We start from the raw sequence: 18,457 nt of genomic DNA, 5'->3' as shown, positions 1-18,457 counted from the left end.
ATCTAACTGATCACTATGCGCACAAAGCTGGCATGTTAGAGCTCTTATGTACCATTAAGTACAAATAACATATCACCAATAAAGTCGGTCTGTTTCGGGTTTAAATTCGAAGGTATAATACTCAAGCACATTCGCGTGCACACACACATCACACATGTGCATTATGTATAGAATCAATATAACAATCTTGTTTAGGGAAGCTAAAATTAAGGAAACCTAAACTTACAGTTGGATAAACCAGAACTTAAGCTCTACCCCTTGCTGCTATTACTAGTTTTGATACAATACCAGGTTGAGTTTTCTGATATGTTGTTTGTACTCACTGCACCGATGCATGTATGTTTGCATATATAATTTATCACAGACAAGAGTTTAAGGTAGCCATCACATGTGCTCTTTTCCTGGGAAGTTTGTGTGCACAGGTGAACCATCTCTTCTAAGGAGCGCAATTCAGGAGTTGCATAAAGTTACTTACGCTGAAAGTGGCAACCCGAAGGAAAATCTTTATTTAAGTCACCTAGTATGTTCAAGGCAAACCAGTGGAATTGACATACACTTAGGTCTCATGAAGGCTATTTTCACTTCAGTTAGTGCTTGGTGTGATGATAAACTTCAGGACTACCATCTACATTTTGGTAAGGTCAGTTCTCGATTTATGATAACGACCTTATAATTTACATAAGTTTGCATATTCTTTTAATTTTTCTGGCCAAAAGTATTCCTTTGTTTTTTCCTCATAGTGAAGATAATTGGATTTCGCTACTCCCTAAACTGCTCAAGCAAAATAATTTTTCATCTCTGTTGTAAATTTATCTTCTCGAATCTGTTTTTTCAACTCCATCAGGACAGAATAAGCATCATGTCTTTAATTAATTTGTTGGTCGTCTATGTCTCCCCAGAAACCTCGTGATTTTGGAATGCTTGTCAGCTTGGCATCAACTGTTGGACTTCCTCCATCTGACTGTACCAGAACTGAGGTTGGCGTTTCTGATCATCACTATACTATTATTTTCCACTTAACAACAAACTTTTCTTTTGCCGTTCCTGTTTAAATCTATATATTGTATATATATGTTGACTTATGAATGAATATTCAGTTAGAGTTAACATTCTTGAGTCCCATACTAGCACTTTCACACTAGCTTTTTTCATTTTGATGTTGACATTTTCGCAACTATAATGTTCAATTCTGCAGTACAACTATTTTTCTGGCATGTTACGTTTTATGTATAAAGTGTTTGGCTGTTATAAGAAAGGTTCCTAGTTGGATATAAAGAAAGGAACTGCATATATATTATCTAGTGTGGGCTTGTGATAAGGAGGAATACTTGCGTGATTGTCGTTGATAGATATCGGTTTTTCTCTTGCAGCTTATCAAGCTAGATACCTTGAGTGATGATGTTAGTGATAAGATACAATCCTATGTTCAGAACTCTATCAAAGGTGCATGTGCAAGGGTGAGTTTGTCTTTAATTACTTGTATAGCTATACTTTATAAGGCACTTCTTTTATCGCTCTGTCATGTGATGTAAAGATATACTTAAATCCTATTTTTAATCCTCCTAGGCGGCACATTTTGCTTACGTGAAATCTCATGGTGAGCGTACACATGCTCTAGCTCTACTTGCAAATGAACTGAGCGTCATCGCAAAAGCAGAGATCAATGAGTTTGTCCCAGTTTTCTCCAAATGGTTACCCGAATGTATGATGATCTCGGCCATGCTGCTACATCGTTTTTTTGGAGAAAGACTGGTTTGTCCCTAACCATTTTCAGTGCATAAGAGAAAAAATGAGTCGATGGTATCTATATTTACGATTGATCTTGTTTAACTGGAGCAGACGCCTTTTCTCGAAGGAGTTTCATCCATCTCTGGTGATGTTAGAAAAGTAGTCCCTGCTGCTCATATGTTACAGGAAGAGTTAACTCAACTGTACAACTGCCATAGCAGATCCAAGTTGCGCAAACCTTACCTCCACAAGTTGAAGAGTTATGAGGTCATTGAATATATAGTTTTTATATGAATTGGATTTCAGAACAATCATATATTTCTCAGTTTTATGGTTTACTAACTCAGTTTAACATGTCAAATAACTCATATAAGAGATTATCCATTTGTCTATGTGCAGATAGAAAAGGTTATCAGACCAGTAATGCTGGACTGGCTTATCTCTCAACATGATCATATCTTACAATGGACTAGGCGAGCTTTCGAAATTGAGGTTATATATTCTTGGCAAAAAAGATTTTACATGTTGATTGCTGTTGACAGTAGATAGACATTAAACTTGGGCCATATGGGGATCTTATTTCGACGGATCACTATAAATTTCATCTGGTCAGTATTGAGGAAAAAAAATTTGAAAAAAAAAAGTTGTAACATACATAGTTTTAGGTCATAATATAGACTGACTAAAGAAGGATCCGTGAAGTCAGAAAGATATAACATATACAGACCTCCTTTCACTTTTCATTANGTGAGTCAATGGTATCTATATTTACGATTGATCTTGTTTAACTGGAGCAGACGCCTTTTCTCGAAGGAGTTTCATCCCTCTCTGGTGATGTTAGAAAAGTAGTCCCTGCTGCTCATATGTTACAGGAAGAGTTAACTCAACTGTACAACTGCCATAGCAGATCCAAGTTGCGCAAACCTTACCTCCACAAGTTGAAGAGTTATGAGGTCATTGAATATATAGTTTTTATATGAATTGGATTTCAGAACAATCATATATTTCTCAGTTTTATGGTTTACTAACTCAGTTTAACATGTCAAATAACTCATATAAGAGATTATCCATTTGTCTATGTGCAGATAGAAAAGGTTATCAGACCAGTAATGCTGGACTGGCTTATCTCTCAACATGATCATATCTTACAATGGACTAGGCGAGCTTTCGAAATTGAGGTTATATATTCTTGGCAAAAAAGATTTTACATGTTGATTGCTGTTGACAGTAGATAGACATTAAACTTGGGCCATATGGGGATCTTATTTCGACGGATCACTATAAATTTCATCTGGTCAGTATTGAGGAAAAAAAATTTGAAAAAAAAAAGTTGTAACATACATAGTTTTAGGTCATAATATAGACTGACTAAAGAAGGATCCGTGAAGTCAGAAAGATATAACATATACAGACCTCCTTTCACTTTTCATTAACAAACAAAACCAAAGTATGATTCGGGAAACCTTATTGTCCAACAGATGGATAAAGAATTTAATCTTAAGGTTGTTCCATGAGCAGGAGTGGGAGCCTCTATCAGTTCAGCAAAGACATGCTGCATCAATCGTTGAAATATTCAGGATCATTGAAGAGGTATACGTATCTACATACTTAAATGATATCATGGTTCTGAATACTCTGCAAACTGTAGGAGCTTAACAGCATCAGACAAATAAAACGAGTTCAGTATGCTAAAACATGTTTCTTTGCTTTGGGTTACCTCTAGATTTACGTGTTGGTTTTGTCTGAGTTCGTGCTTTATTTCTAGTATGATTCTTCCATCTTTACTTATTAGTGTTGCACACAATTTATTTGCCGTCTTACTATCTCATTTCACTTTCTCTGCAGACTGTCTCTCAGCTGTTTGGTTTACATCTACCTGTTGATATTACACATCTCCAAGCTCTTCTCTCATTAATTTACCATAGCTTGGATACATATCTTCAGAGAATTTTTGATCAACTAGGTATTGACCAACTCTACATCTTTTTAACAGTTGTTACCGAGTCGTGTTCTTGCTTTACATGATTTATGTAAAATTATTTTCTCTTATGCAAATACCCGGAGACACATGCTTGAGCAGAGGCTTATACGTGTCTGGTAGATAATATACAGCATACAGGTTTTATTGTTGTGTTTTCTCTGTATGGGTCTTTCATGAGATTAACAGTTTAGTATACAGATAATCTCTTGTCTAATTCCAGAGGTGAAATGAAAACATTTTGAATACTTGTTTTAAATTAAGCTGACTTTTTAGAAGCATACTGCCATACATATATTAACCATAAGCCTCTATCTGCAGTTGACAAGAAGTTTCTGTATCCGTCAGCACCCCCTTTAACTCGATTCACTGACAATGTAATGCCAGTAATGAAGAGGAAGTCTCTTGAGTTTAGTGAGCCAGATAATAAAATAGTTAAGATACTAGATGAACTGACAATACCGAAACTCTGCATAATATTGAATACACTCTGTGTAAGTGTGTTCTTCCAAGCTAAACTTCCATATATTCTTATGAAAACTAAACACTAACTTCATTTTTCTTATTCTTTTCCATTCTGCGTTCATGGATCAGTATATTCAGAAACAAATCAGTGCAACAGAAGATGGCATAAGGAAATCATTGACACTTGTTGGAGCCTCTCTTGACAAGAGATCAAGTACGCTCATTCACTTGGGTTTATACGCTTTTCTCTTCATTTTTGGTTGTTGTCTAGTAGTTAAATGTGCATTGGTGGATTTATTTGCGTGATTTTGTTTCAGAAATCGAGACTACTGAAGCTGAAGTGGAGAATTCATTGACGCATAGTGAAGCTGTTGATGAACTCTTTGCTACCACCTATGACAGCCTCAGGGACACCAATGCCAATTGCATAACCAAAACCCGTGACCTAATTGGTAAGCTATCTGCAGCTCTTTAAATTTTAGATAAGCTGAAAAATCTGTCCAAACTTGAACTATTTTCAACAACCTCTAGCGTCAAAATTTGAATTTTCTGATTGCGTAATCTTCCTCATCTACAAACAAGATGGATTAGCATCTTTGTACTATATGCAGATGTACATAAGATGCATTAGCAAAAAATTTGTCGTTATTTGAGATACTCTTGAATAAGCCATACATATTATTCATGTTTCAGTTCGTTTTGCAAACGCACGTATTCCTCTTTTATAGGCTATGAGTATGAAACTGAGAATGTTGGATGCAATGTTACTTTTAAGAGTTTTGTGTTATCGAGGACAAAGAACTTGGTTTACATCTGTTTTCTGTATTTATTGTTGCTCTTTGTCAGGGGCAAGAGCGATATTCTGGGATCTGAGAGACATGTTCCTAGTACAGTTGTACAATGGCACAGTCGAAGACGCCCGCTTGGAAAGAATACTCCCTCACGTTGATTCTGTAAACAAAATCATCTCTTTCTCTAGTTCAGCCCTTTCTACTAAAGTATGAACTTACACTAAGAAATGCAATGCACAGGTCCTTGATAATGTATGCGGTTTGAGTTATGAGGACTCACGGGATATGGTTGTTTTAAGCATTTGCCGATCCGCTTTGGTAACATTTTGTTTACTTTTGCATATTTAAACAAAGTTATCTAACTTCAGCCTGTTTTATCCTTTCCGAAATTATATGCTTCTCTCACATAGGAAGCTTTTGTTCGAGTACTGCTTGATGGAGGGCCAACCCGTGCATTTTCGGATTCAGACATTACCTTGATGGAAGAAGATCTCAGTATTTTGAAAGTGCGTAACTTAAATTCATATTTTCAAATTCCGTACTATTATGCTGGAGTTAGATTATCCCATTCAAAACTTCCGAGTTATCATCTTGGTATGCTATCTTCATCCAGTTCGTTTCAGATAAGGACCTTTTTAAAAAACGAGAAATTTGGTTATACTATATTGATTTTGGTTCTGCAATTTTCCCTTTGAGATCAACCGGGCCTTGATTTGTGTTCGTAGGAGTTCTTCATTGCCGATGGAGAGGGTCTTCCTCGTTCATTAGTTGAGCAAGAAGCAAAACAGGCGAAAGAGATCCTCGACTTGTACTCTCTGGAGGTTAATATATATGCTCACTTGCGAGTTGCAAAGTTAGTTTCCTTCCATAGAAAATCTGAGATACTAGGCTTGTTCGTTTGGCTGCCGCAGGTACCTGCGGCTGCGGCAGACGCAGGTATAGTTGTTCGTTTGTTTGCCGCAGGTACCTGCGTCATGACGCTGCGGCAACTGCGTCATGACGCTGCGGCAACTGCGTCATGACGCTGCGGCAACTGCGTTTAACATTTTTAAACGTTGTTTTGATTCAGCGGTTAAAAACGTAAACGCAGTCGCTGCCGCTGCCGCAGCCGCAACCGCCTGCGTCAACCAAACGAACAAGCCCACTAACGTTTTTGGGATTATGTCCGTTTTATGTGGCAGAGCGATATGCTAATTCAGATGCTAATGACTGCGAGCGAGCTCATCAACATGGGAGTGAGTTCAGAGCAGCGGCGCCTGGAGGATGCACAAACTATCGTTAGAGTTCTATGCCACAAGAAAGACCGTAATGCCTCCAAGTTCCTGAAGCGTCAGTACGAGCTCCCTATGTCATCAGGTAATAACCNGCGTAACTTAAATTCATATTTTCAAATTCCGTACTATTATGCTGGAGTTAGATTATCCCATTCAAAACTTCCGAGTTATCATCTTGGTATGCTATCTTCATCCAGTTCGTTTCAGATAAGGACCTTTTTAAAAAACGAGAAATTTGGTTATACTATATTGATTTTGGTTCTGCAATTTTCCCTTTGAGATCAACCGGGCCTTGATTTGTGTTCGTAGGAGTTCTTCATTGCCGATGGAGAGGGTCTTCCTCGTTCATTAGTTGAGCAAGAAGCAAAACAGGCGAAAGAGATCCTCGACTTGTACTCTCTGGAGGTTAATATATATGCTCACTTGCGAGTTGCAAAGTTAGTTTCCTTCCATAGAAAATCTGAGATACTAGGCTTGTTCGTTTGGCTGCCGCAGGTACCTGCGGCTGCGGCAGACGCAGGTATAGTTGTTCGTTTGTTTGCCGCAGGTACCTGCGTCATGACGCTGCGGCAACTGCGTCATGACGCTGCGGCAACTGCGTCATGACGCTGCGGCAACTGCGTTTAACATTTTTAAACGTTGTTTTGATTCAGCGGTTAAAAACGTAAACGCAGTCGCTGCCGCTGCCGCAGCCGCAACCGCCTGCGTCAACCAAACGAACAAGCCCACTAACGTTTTTGGGATTATGTCCGTTTTATGTGGCAGAGCGATATGCTAATTCAGATGCTAATGACTGCGAGCGAGCTCATCAACATGGGAGTGAGTTCAGAGCAGCGGCGCCTGGAGGATGCACAAACTATCGTTAGAGTTCTATGCCACAAGAAAGACCGTAATGCCTCCAAGTTCCTGAAGCGTCAGTACGAGCTCCCTATGTCATCAGGTAATAACCACATACACACCACTAGAGGACTTGAACTATCTTTTTAAAAAGAAATAGAAATTCCATTTGGATTATTACAAGTCAGAGAGCTACAATTGTTTTGAACTAAAAAAAACGTAATGATTCTGTATCAACATTGCCATAACTCTAAAAGAACCATTGATTCTGCTATTTGTTGCAGAATATGAAGATGTTACATCAAATCTGCCTGCTTTATCTGAAATCGTGAGAAGCACATCTACCCGCTGGAGCACAACAAGCCAGAATAGTTTCAGTTCCATCAAGAAGAAGATTCAGGAGGCAACATCTGAAATTAGAAACAACTCAGGATGGTAGAATCTGTGTGTTTTAGGTACCTTTGTACCCTCAACTTAATGAACCTCTCTTCTCAGAGCCATTGTTTTTATGACGGAACATCGTCCCATTTTCCTCTCGGGGCAACTTAATGGTTTACCTTTTTCAATGGGATCAGTTAATTTCCTGGAAATACAACAAAATCTGTGACCTGAAAAGCGTTTTCATTTTCCGAGTTCAAGCCACGGTCCATTATGGTTACTGGAGTTATTCTCCTCCATGGGCTCTGGCTTAACATCAGAACTTTCTTCTCCCTCTCGGGTAACAGCTTCTTGTCTATCGTCATCCTCTTCCTCTGCAGCACCCAACTCTTCCTCTCTTCTAGCTCTCTTAAACCCAATGGAAACCCCAAACAACCTCGGAGTCAAATCATCATCAAGCTTCAGATCACTCCCTGCATCTATTCTAGAAGCCATCGCCATGGCTTCTTCACTCATCCCTTGTTTCTCCGGTAAAAGATCCAATGGTTTCCCTTCTGGTAACAAATTCGCACAATCTGCTTGACCCGGTGTGAAATTTGCCATCAACGTATAGATATTCGCATACAAGCTTTTCAGCTTTGTCAACTCTTGACTCAACTGCATATTCTCTTTCCTCAACCGCTCGTTCTCCTCGACCAGCTCTGGTGCAGTAGTACAGCTTGTTGTCCTCTGCAGACCAACACCAACCACTCCTCCTGTAGCAGCAGCTGCAGCCGCAGGCGAAGAATTAGACGATATCACCTGTTCTTCTCCAGAGTTGGACGGAGAAACAGCATGAGCTACAACAGGCACCGCCGCAACCGTAACAGCCGAAGCTGCAACTGCCGCCGCGGCCGCTGCAGCAGCGGCAGCCATAGCAGGCTGAGGGATTTTCCGCCGTTGAATATCCCGGAGCAGAATCTTCTCACCTCTCCTAAAACAGTCATTAGAAAACTCCCAACGATCCGGCACTACTTTTCGAAATCCCTAAAACCAAATATCAAATTGGAATAAGAATCACTACTACTAGAGATGGAGATTTCGGATTCATACTTAAAAGATTGAGACTCACGTAAGTGTTGAGCTGACGAACAAAACTTGAGAAATTGTTATGTTTGAAGTATTTGGGAAGAAGATCTCTAGCGAATTCAGCTGGTCGCCACACAATAAAACTGGTTCCATCATCGTTCCAAGAAATCAATTCGTCGTAAACCGGATCATCAACAAGCTGATACGTTTTCGTCAAAAACGGTGTCGGGATTGACCTCTGCGAATCTCCACCGCCTCCACCACCGCCGGCACCACATCCACTACTTCCACCACTATTCCCAGCGCTACAACCACCTCCACCGCCGCCAACGCCGGCTACAGTCGGAGTTTCTCCGGTTTGTTCCCCCGGCATGAGTTTATAGATCCCCAAACACACACCTCAACTTTTTTTCAATCCCAATACCCAAAAATTAAGATTAAGATTAGAGAAAATGAGCTAAAACCAAATCCAAAAACACACCAAAAAAAAAATGTTGTGTAAGCTTTGATGAAACTTGGAATCATAAGATCCGAATACATGAAACTATAGAACCAGAAGAGGAAAGGAGACGTCTTTCACAAAACCCATTTAGACCCAAATCCAAAAAAATAAAGTTCTCTCTATTGACGCAATCTTTTTTTCTCCACCAACCAACAAATGAGATTGTCACAATCCAGACAGAACCCGTGGTTAACACAAACACGATGATCACGAAGCTAGAGAGAGAGAGAGAGATTGTGAAGTTCTAGAATGTTCTGAGAGAAACGTATTGATAAGAAAGAGCGAGGAGAGAGATGAGGAGAGACAGATCGGAAGTTCCAGAAGACAACAACAACAACAACAACAACAACAATAGAAGAAAGAAAAAAAAGATATGGAAGGAAGAAGAAAAGGGTAGAATTGGAATTTTAGAAAGTTGGGACCACGAAGAAGGAAAGAGTATAGGAATGTGCGAGAAAGAGCGTATGTGGCTTTCCTTTACTTTTTCCAGAAGTTTCTTCTTTCTTCTTCTTCTTCTTTTGTTTTTTTATAGATGATATGTTTGTTTTTGATAACATTTTTGTAGTTAATGTGAGTGGTATAAAGTGCTAGGTAGACTCGAATTAATTACTTGTCTGAGTTGACTCTTTTTTTTAATGTTAGGTTACATTAATAACAATTTCCAATTTCGAGATTCGTTTATCCAATTTATTTTGTAGACTTGACTAATTTGTGTAAAGTGAGTATCTAGCATGTATTCTTTAGTGAGAATTACACAGAAAAATTTAGTTTTAATGTTATTACAGTAATGTTATACATGTTTTCTTGAGAATAAAACAAAAGAAAATTCCATAAGACTCTTAAATAGTCAAAAGTTTGAATTGTATATTTTTCATTTGATAAGATCTTGCGTAAATAAGATAATACATGGATATAAAATGTATAGGTAAATTTATTAAGTTTTTCACTATATTTTGTTTAAATCTAAAATTTTATATTACACTTTTTTTTCCTCTATACATTTATATTACACTTTTTTTCCTCTATACAATTTAACTATGTATTTAATAATAAAATCTTCTTTTCATTTTACGCCCTTCATTTTTGGGGATAAATAATTTAAAAATATATTAAAATAATATATATATATATATATATGTAATATCAAATTTATATCTTAGTTAATATTAAAAATCATCAAAAACCTAGAAGAAAAAATAATATGTAAGAAAAAAATCAACAAAATGTTTTTGAAAACCAATAATATTATAATTTTTTAATATGTCGTAATCTCATAAGTAATATTTTCATGTTAATTAATTACAAATGAGTTCAAATTTTAAAAATAAAACATAAATAAAGATATAATAATATTTTCATCAAGTAATCAAAGATTTTCTTAGCAAAAAAAAAGTAATCAAAGATTCATTCCTAAAATATCATTCTTTTTTTCAAGATTTCTTGTGTCCATAAAAAATTGCGGAGCCACGCTGCAATATTAGTTGTTAGGTTTGGATTTGGTTATTGTTTTTCCTTTTTTTTTTTTGTTAAGTATAGTGGAATTTGAAGGCTTACACAAAATACATATAATTGAAGAGAATATTACCAAATTTGAGTACTTTGATGAACACCTAATATGTTCTTGTAGAGATGAACAACTAATATGTGAGGTAAGAAGACTTTATAAACATTTCAATAAACATTTTCAGTGCGTTTAATTGGCAAAAAATACCAAAATCTATGAAAGCTACTCCAAAAAGTGCAAACATAAAGAACACTAAACTATCATTCGTAACAGTTTTATCCAATTACGGTTTAGTAATGACTCCATGCACTTTTCTTTGTTGCAATGTAAGAACTTTCAACTTTGTATATAACTAGATATAAATATGTGCTATAGAACGGTGATATGTTTTTGTAAGTAGTGTTAATTAATAAATAAAAAATTTACAGTTTAAGTATCATATATGGTAATATATTTTGTATATGTGTTTATTTTCAAGTTGGTTTGCTAATTTTAATTTATGCATTATCTGTTTCTAATATTATATTTTGATTGTTTTATTGTATAATTTGAATATTAGTAGAAAGATTCCAATATTTAAAATATATGTCTATTTTTCAATTCAAGAAAGTTGCTAGTTTAACCAAAAAAAAATCGGACTAAACTTAATTAAATTTTAAATTTTGACACCTAACAATACAAGCTTCATGCTCATTAGGATTTGAAATAAATTTTAATCCTTTGAACGCACACTTTTTTTCAGTTATATATGTGTCTAAAAAATTTGACATCCACAAACATATACAGAAAAAATATCTATTTTTACTAATTATATGTATAGTTTGATAATTTAAAATAAGTTGACAATACAATCGAAAAAATATGATAGAAAAAGCATTATTTTAAGATCTTAAAATATGATAATAGAAAATAAGTAATATGGTATAATTTGTATTAAATCTTAGTTTTTTAAAAATTTTCATTGGTAAACAATATTTAGAAAATAAAAACTATACTTTTCGTTCATGATTAATGTGAGAGAAAGTGAGTTATGTTTTTTGAAAACTAATAATTATATCAATTTAACAAAAAAAAAAATTGTTATATTTATTTTGTGATTCCTTATTATTTTTATTTAGAAATCACCAAATACAAATAGCTTTGTAATGTAATTTGATGTTAGTGTGAATAAACAAAGAAAAGGATAGGACTATTCTTTCATATCATACAAGGTGTTGATACTTATACTACTTAGGAACATTCTAGACCCTTGATACAATGTAGGATCTCGTTACATCTGTCAATCATCTAGTCACTCTCTTCTTATAGGATAGGACTAAAACGGTTTGATAGTACAATGTTCAGAGAGCCAGCAAGGTTGGTCTATTGTTCTTTTTGCATAATCTGCATATTTGTCTGTTTATGTTGCAGAGATGATTCTAGTGAGGAACTCTGCATATTTGTCTTGTTATGACCTTGATGGTGACTCTTGTATGGGACCTGAGATTTTAAGTTAACATTCCTCGCAAACTGAGTGTGGGAGGAAGTCGCACATTCAGTTTGTGTCGCAGCTGCTGGAAAGATGGTCATGGAAGAGACTTGATGAAGATATCAGCAAGTTGCAGTTCGGCCGGAATGTATTGAACCTCAAGAAGTCTAAGTGCCACTTGCACACGAGCATAATAATAATCAACATCAAAGTGTTTGGAACGATCATGAAGGACTGGATTTGCTGAAAGATGGACTGCCGAAAGATTATCGCAGTGAAGAAAAGCAGCATGACACTGAGAGATACCTAAGTCACGAAGAACCAAAACAGCCCAAGTGATTTCAGAGGCAGTAGAGGCAAGACCACGGTATTCAGCTTCCATGGAAGATCGAGAGACTGTAGGTTGCTTTTTTGCAGACCAAGATACAACGTTAGTGCCCAACAAAACACAGAAACCAGAAGTGGAGTGGCGAGTATCTTTGCATCCAGCGTAGTCATTGTAGTTATAAGAGACAAGGTGCAAATGACTGTTCTTGTATAAGTGTAGTCCCATTTTGGAAGTCCCACGAAGATATCGAAGAATGCGTTGACAAGAGCAAATACAGACTCAGTGGGGGAGTGCATCCATTGACATATAAAACTAACCGCAAATTGAATGTCAGGATGAGTAATGGACAAGTATTGAAGCTTCCCAGCACGATTCCTGAAGTAAGAAGGCTCAAAGAATGGCTTAATATCTTTGAAAACGTGATCAAGACATAAAGACAGCGGAGTGTGAACTGAATTTCAAGTTGCCATATTAACATGGTGGAGAATTTCTTCAGTGTATTTCTCTTGATGAAGGAATAATCCGTGATGGTGAGTGCTTGAATGCCCAAAAAATAATGGATATTCCCTAAATCTTTCATTGCAAATAGAGAGTTAAGATCAACAATCACAGATTTAAAGAGTATAGGATTTGAACCTGTCAGCAAGATATCATCCACATACAACAACAGGACCAGCATGTCATCATTCCGACGAATTGTAGAAGTCCTCACAATAGGACTGTAGGTTTCAGTAAAATCCACACCAGCCTCTTGATTGAAGCCTTTGGCCACAAGAGGAGCTTTCAACTTGTTGACAGTGTCATCAACATTGAGTTTGACATATAAAACCCAACACAACCCAATATATTCATCTCGGAAGTCGGAGGAATCAAATCCCAAGTATGATTTTCATATATTGAGTTAAGCTCATCTAACATAGTCTGCCTCCAATCAGTGTGATTCAACGCTTCTGCAACAGTTTTGGGAAGAGAGGGAATCATTTTATTAGCATAAAAGGCATATTGTGGGTTTGGTCTGTTAATATCATCTTTAGATTGTGCTGCCATCGGATGGATATATTGGACTGGACCGACAGTTTCAGGAGCTGAGGCTTGATCCCGAGAACCAAGTACTTCATCGGTCATAGTAGAATGATCTGTCGATGGTGAAGGAGAAGAACTCAGCTTAGCACTTGTAAATTGATCAGCGCAACAAGGAGTATCCTGAGGATATTCCATAACATATTCAACCCACTGGGAGTCTTGATGAGAATTGGTGATGTGGGATGGAAGGGTAGGCAAGGCATGAATCAGGTTAGAGGCATCAGCAGCTTGCTAAGCACCAAGGAATCCGGTCTTGTGTTGTGTCACAATCCCCTGTATCTGTCTGTGAAGGGGAAGCAAGTCTCATCAAAAATCACATGACTACTGATATAAACTCATCCAGTAGGAGGATAGAGACACATGTAGCCTTTACATTGCACATGATAACCAAGAAAGATACACTGGAGTGATCTTGGTTCAAACTTGTGTTGAGTAAATGAGTGCAGACATGGATGGATAACACGCATAGCCAAAAATACGGAGAAAAGAATAATCAGGTTTGTTATTAAGCAAGAGTTCATGTGGACTTTTCTGATTAAGAGATGGAGATGGTAGTAAGTTACTGATGAAGTTGACCGAATAGAAGGCTTCTGTCCAAAACTTTAATGGAGTTTTACTTTGATATAACATAGATAAGACAAGCTCAGTGAGATGTCTATGTTTCTGTTCAGCCATCCCATTTTGCACTGGTGTAAATGGACAATAAAGCAAATGTTGAATCCCATGACTTTGCAGATGAGTTCTAAACCGAGTACTAATAAACTCACCACCACCATCACTTTGAAAAACCTTAATCTTCTTACCCAATTGATTCTCAATTTGCTTTTGAATACCCATAAACACATCACATAAATTAGTTTTGGACTTGAGAGGAAACATCCATGAATATCGAGAAAATTCATCCAAAATAATTACATAATATTTGAAACCTTGAACAGAGACAACCGGTGATGGACCCCATATATCACAATGTAATCGATCAAGTGGTTCCCTAACAAAAGAACTAGAAGAATAAAAAGGAAGCTTAGTGCTCTTTTCCATTTGGCAAGGTTCACAAATGGAAGTAGTGCTGCTCTTATTTATGGTAATTGCCTTGCTGGATTGTAGAAGTTGAAGAATCTGAAAGTTCACATGTCCCAAACGTTGGTGCCACACCATATCACTGGCTGGAACCTGGCGATTTGAGTAAAAACCTGCAAATTCCACATTCTTCAAGACATAAAGCCCTTCACGACGTGGTCTTTTTGTCAACATCGTCTGAGTTGGTAAATCAATAACATATACAAAATTAGCATAAAAAAAAACTCCACATGGATATTCATCACACAACTTGGAGACCGATAACAGAGATTTCTCCATGGTTGGACAGACAAGAACATCATAAAGAGAGATACTAACTGTTGGAGGTGTGAGCTTAGTAAAACCAACATGAGTGATGGGTTGGAAAGTTCCATCTGCCACCATTACATTGTCAAAGTCGTTGTACGACATCGTAGTTTGAAGGGACAAAGCAGCAGGAGTGATGTCAGCAGTAGCTCCAAAATCAGTAACCCATTGTTTACCACTAGGGTTTACAAGGCGCAGTGCAGCAAGGGCTTGTGGAACATCATCACTTTGATAAGAGTTGTCGAACCGATTCCAACATTTAAAAGCAACATGGCCAGTACGACCGCAAAACTAACATACAGGACGAGAAGAGGAGTTACCAGATTGATTCCAGCCAGAGGAGCTTACTTGCTGAGAAAAACCTCTACCACGAGTGGAGTATCCACTTCATCTTCAATTGTTGCCACAACCTCTCTGTCCCGAGCCAGAGTATCCCCCTCGTTGAGCGTGAAAAGCAAGATGAGGTGAGACATCAGAGGGAGTCTCGTATGACTGTAGCTTCAAATCCTAGCCGGAAATCTCCAAAACAACATCGTTAAAGGCTGGGGTCGGAGTACGAGACATATAGCTTTGAAGGACAGTACTTATTGGATCGTATTCACGGCTCAACCCATTAAGAGAAGTTAAAATCTTCATATTTTCATCCACCGGTTTACCAAAGGAACTCAGATTATGACAAACGGCTCGAAACTCATGGTAGTAATCAGTAAAAGTTTTACCTTTGATTTTCAGAAGTTGAAGTCGACTACAGAGATCGAACTCGACAACAGAACTTTTGTTAAAATTCCCGGCAAGGGACAACCAGACATCTTGAGATGTGGATAGAGCATGAACGAGACAGTGCACCTCCTTAGTGAGAGTACCATCCGTACAGATCCAGTCTTCATCCACCGGGTTTGGAGCTTCGACGGCGTGATTGTTGGTGTTGGTGACTGTAACCGCTGGTGGTTTCGGAATTGACCCATTGACAAAACCAAGAAGCTTCTGACACCGAAGCATCGACTCAAACTGGGTTTTCCAAAGGAGATAATTATTATCACTCAGCTTAATGGTAACTGAGCTACCGACGTGAAGAGTAGAAAGGAACGGATAAGGACCATAACTCTCTACCACAACAGCACATGTTAAGGTTTGAGAGGCTCTAATACCATGTAAATAAACAAAGAAAATAATAGTTTGAACCCCTGTTCAAAAACGCGGTCGCGGAGGCTGCTTAGGAGCCGGTTAAACGCTTGGCGGCGGACCTCCGCCGTGATATTACTCAAATCGCACTAAAAATCAGAAAACAAAAAAAACTTATAAATTTTGTATTTTTGACCTAGAATAATAGATTATATCTGAGATCTATCATTTGTTTATAGAAATGAGTTGAATCGGTATGTGGAAGTCATGAAGAGAAGATGATTTTGAAATTTCTATTTTGCCCCTCATTAATAAAATTGACAAAAAAATACACTTAATTGAGTTTTTGGTGTTCGAACACGGGTTAGGTTGACTTTGAATGCACACGCAAACCACTAGACTAGGTTTGCCGTTGCAAATATGTTACAATTATATTATATATATAGATTAACCACTAAAACTAGTCCCTGATTAATCTCTGATTTGAATCCGATTATCCGATTAATCGTTAGGTCCTCCCTTACTATCCGACTAATGCCTAGCGATTTTTAAAACATGGGTTTGAACTGAATAAACTTTTATTGAATCAAACTTAAACTTCTTATGATACAATTTGTTGATACGTATACTACTTAGCAACATTCTAGACCCTTAATACAATGTAGGATCTCGTTACATCTGTCAATTATCTAGCCACTCTCTTCTAATAGGATAGGACTAAACTGGTTCGATAGTATAATATTTAGAGAGCCAGCAGGTTTGGTCTGCTGTTCCTTTTGCATAACCTGCATATTTGTCAGATGATACAGCAGAGATGATTCTAGTGAGGAACTATGCACATTTGTCTTGTTATGATCTTGATGGTGACTTTTGTATGGGGCTTGGGCCTTTCATTGTTGTTGGACCTGAGACTTTACTTTAACATTTAGTTTATGTTTTTTTGCAGTGTCGACCAACAGGGGAAGCCACACAAGCGGTGGCTTTGGGTCCTCCAAATATATATTTTGTTTTAAGTTTTATTTAACAATAGTTGGTATAAGAATATAAAAATGTCCAAATTAGTAGGAAAAAAAAAGAAATTTTATCTCAAAAATTAGATTTTAGGATGAATGTAGGCTTGGGCATTTGGGTGTTCGGGTCGGGGTCAGGTTCGGGTAATTCGGGTTCGGGTTTTTTGGGTTTACGAATAAAGGATCCGAGCAGGTGTTTATATAATTTCGGGTCATGGTCAGGTTCGGCTCCTCTCGGGTTCGGGTTATTTGGGTATTGACTTTAAGAAACCTGTAATGTATCCAAAATATATTCGGTTATGGATAGTACCTACTTGAACATATCCAAAATACCCACAAAAACCTGAAATGTACCCAAAAAACCCGAATAACCCGAAAAACAAATGAATCTCCATGACATGAAATCTTAACAAAGAAAGAAGAATCATGTCTCGCAAATGAAACTTAAACATCCCAACAAAGTAAATGAAACTGCATAACATGTCTTAAAATCTTAAACATCCCAACAAAGCAAACGAAACTTAAACATCCCAACAAAGAAAAGCATGTCAACAAATGAAAGAAAAAAAAAGAAGAATCATCCCAGCATGTCAGCCTTTAACACATTATCCATAGATCATGACCTGTTACATCAAACCAAACATTTTAAAAACTAAACCTCACTTGAAAGAACAAAAATATGTAAGAGCTGAACTTACCGCCAAGTATAATGTCTCCTCATGAGTCTCTGAGTTCTAGTTGTTTTCATTTTCAAACTCTGAAAACAAACAAAAACAAATGTTAGTAAACCGTTACAACTGGAAAAAAAAACAGACTTAATAGTTCAATATAATCGGATTACTTACCTTTCTGAAGACTATCAAATAGTTCAATATCAGCAAGGATCTGTGAGTTTGCAAGGCAATCTTTTTCATTAATCTTCATATCTTGTTTCATCCATTGCTCAGTGCACATCAACACCTCCACCATGTAATGAGTTAAACAACTCCTATGAGGCTCAATGATTCGACCACTAGTGCTGAAAGCACTTTCAGAGGCGACAGAGGACACTTGCATTGCAAAAACATCCTTTGCAATTTCAGATAAAACAGGGAATTTCTGACTATTGAGTCTCCACCAAGACAAAACATCCCATTCTATTCCAGGAAGGGTTTTAGGAGTCTCTATAGCATCCTTGAGATAAATATCCAACTCATCCTTTGTTTCATCATCAAGTCCATTTTCCTTAACCATTTCAGTGTAAGCATTGTCCATCCTTTCAAACTCAGAGATTTCTTCTGCAAATTCACTTGAGACTGATTCAAATATAAACCGATCTTGTGTAGCACCAGAAGAAGAAGGAATCGATTGAGATGATTGTGTGCTTGATCCTTTGTAGTTGACACTATATTCCTTGAACATATCCTTCATGACATCAAGAACAGATGTGGTCATACCCTTAGCTTCTTGACTATCTTTTCCATAGAGTTTGTCAAAGCACATATTAGCAAACTGCATTTTCTGTCTAGGGTCAAACACACTAGCAACAATCAACA

General features: G+C 37.2%; 2 protein-coding genes across 2 annotated transcripts in view; one reads left to right on the top strand and one right to left on the bottom strand.

Moving 5' to 3' along the window:
- The window catches only part of LOC104707463, an 11,634-nt gene extending 3,995 nt beyond the window's left edge, over positions 1–7,639 (top strand). Inside the window, exons 10-26 of the mRNA XM_010423819.2 lie at positions 410–640; positions 900–977; positions 1,371–1,457; positions 1,567–1,752; positions 2,526–2,681; positions 2,814–2,906; positions 3,247–3,318; positions 3,574–3,691; positions 4,028–4,200; positions 4,301–4,385; positions 4,489–4,623; positions 5,018–5,124; positions 5,203–5,280; positions 5,373–5,468; positions 5,688–5,783; positions 6,144–6,318; positions 7,358–7,639. Of these exons, the coding sequence (XP_010422121.1) occupies positions 410–640; positions 900–977; positions 1,371–1,457; positions 1,567–1,752; positions 2,526–2,681; positions 2,814–2,906; positions 3,247–3,318; positions 3,574–3,691; positions 4,028–4,200; positions 4,301–4,385; positions 4,489–4,623; positions 5,018–5,124; positions 5,203–5,280; positions 5,373–5,468; positions 5,688–5,783; positions 6,144–6,318; positions 7,358–7,512 (2,121 nt within the window). The 3' untranslated portion in view covers positions 7,513–7,639. The remainder of the gene's footprint in view (positions 1–409; positions 641–899; positions 978–1,370; positions 1,458–1,566; positions 1,753–2,525; positions 2,682–2,813; positions 2,907–3,246; positions 3,319–3,573; positions 3,692–4,027; positions 4,201–4,300; positions 4,386–4,488; positions 4,624–5,017; positions 5,125–5,202; positions 5,281–5,372; positions 5,469–5,687; positions 5,784–6,143; positions 6,319–7,357) is intronic.
- On the bottom strand, positions 7,226–9,484 carry LOC104707464 (heat stress transcription factor B-2b). Its single transcript, XM_010423820.2, has 2 exons — positions 8,563–9,484; positions 7,226–8,477 (listed from the first exon to the last, which is right to left on the bottom strand). Exons 1-2 carry the CDS (start codon positions 8,890–8,892, stop codon positions 7,695–7,697), a joined length of 1,113 nt encoding a protein of 370 aa, XP_010422122.1. The 5' UTR covers positions 8,893–9,484; the 3' UTR covers positions 7,226–7,694.

The sequence above is a fragment of the Camelina sativa genome, chromosome 8 (assembly GCF_000633955.1).
Source record: "Camelina sativa cultivar DH55 chromosome 8, Cs, whole genome shotgun sequence".
NCBI lineage: Eukaryota > Viridiplantae > Streptophyta > Magnoliopsida > Brassicales > Brassicaceae > Camelina > Camelina sativa.
Note: the sequence above shows the minus strand (reverse complement) of the source record. Positions and strands in the feature narration are given on the sequence as shown.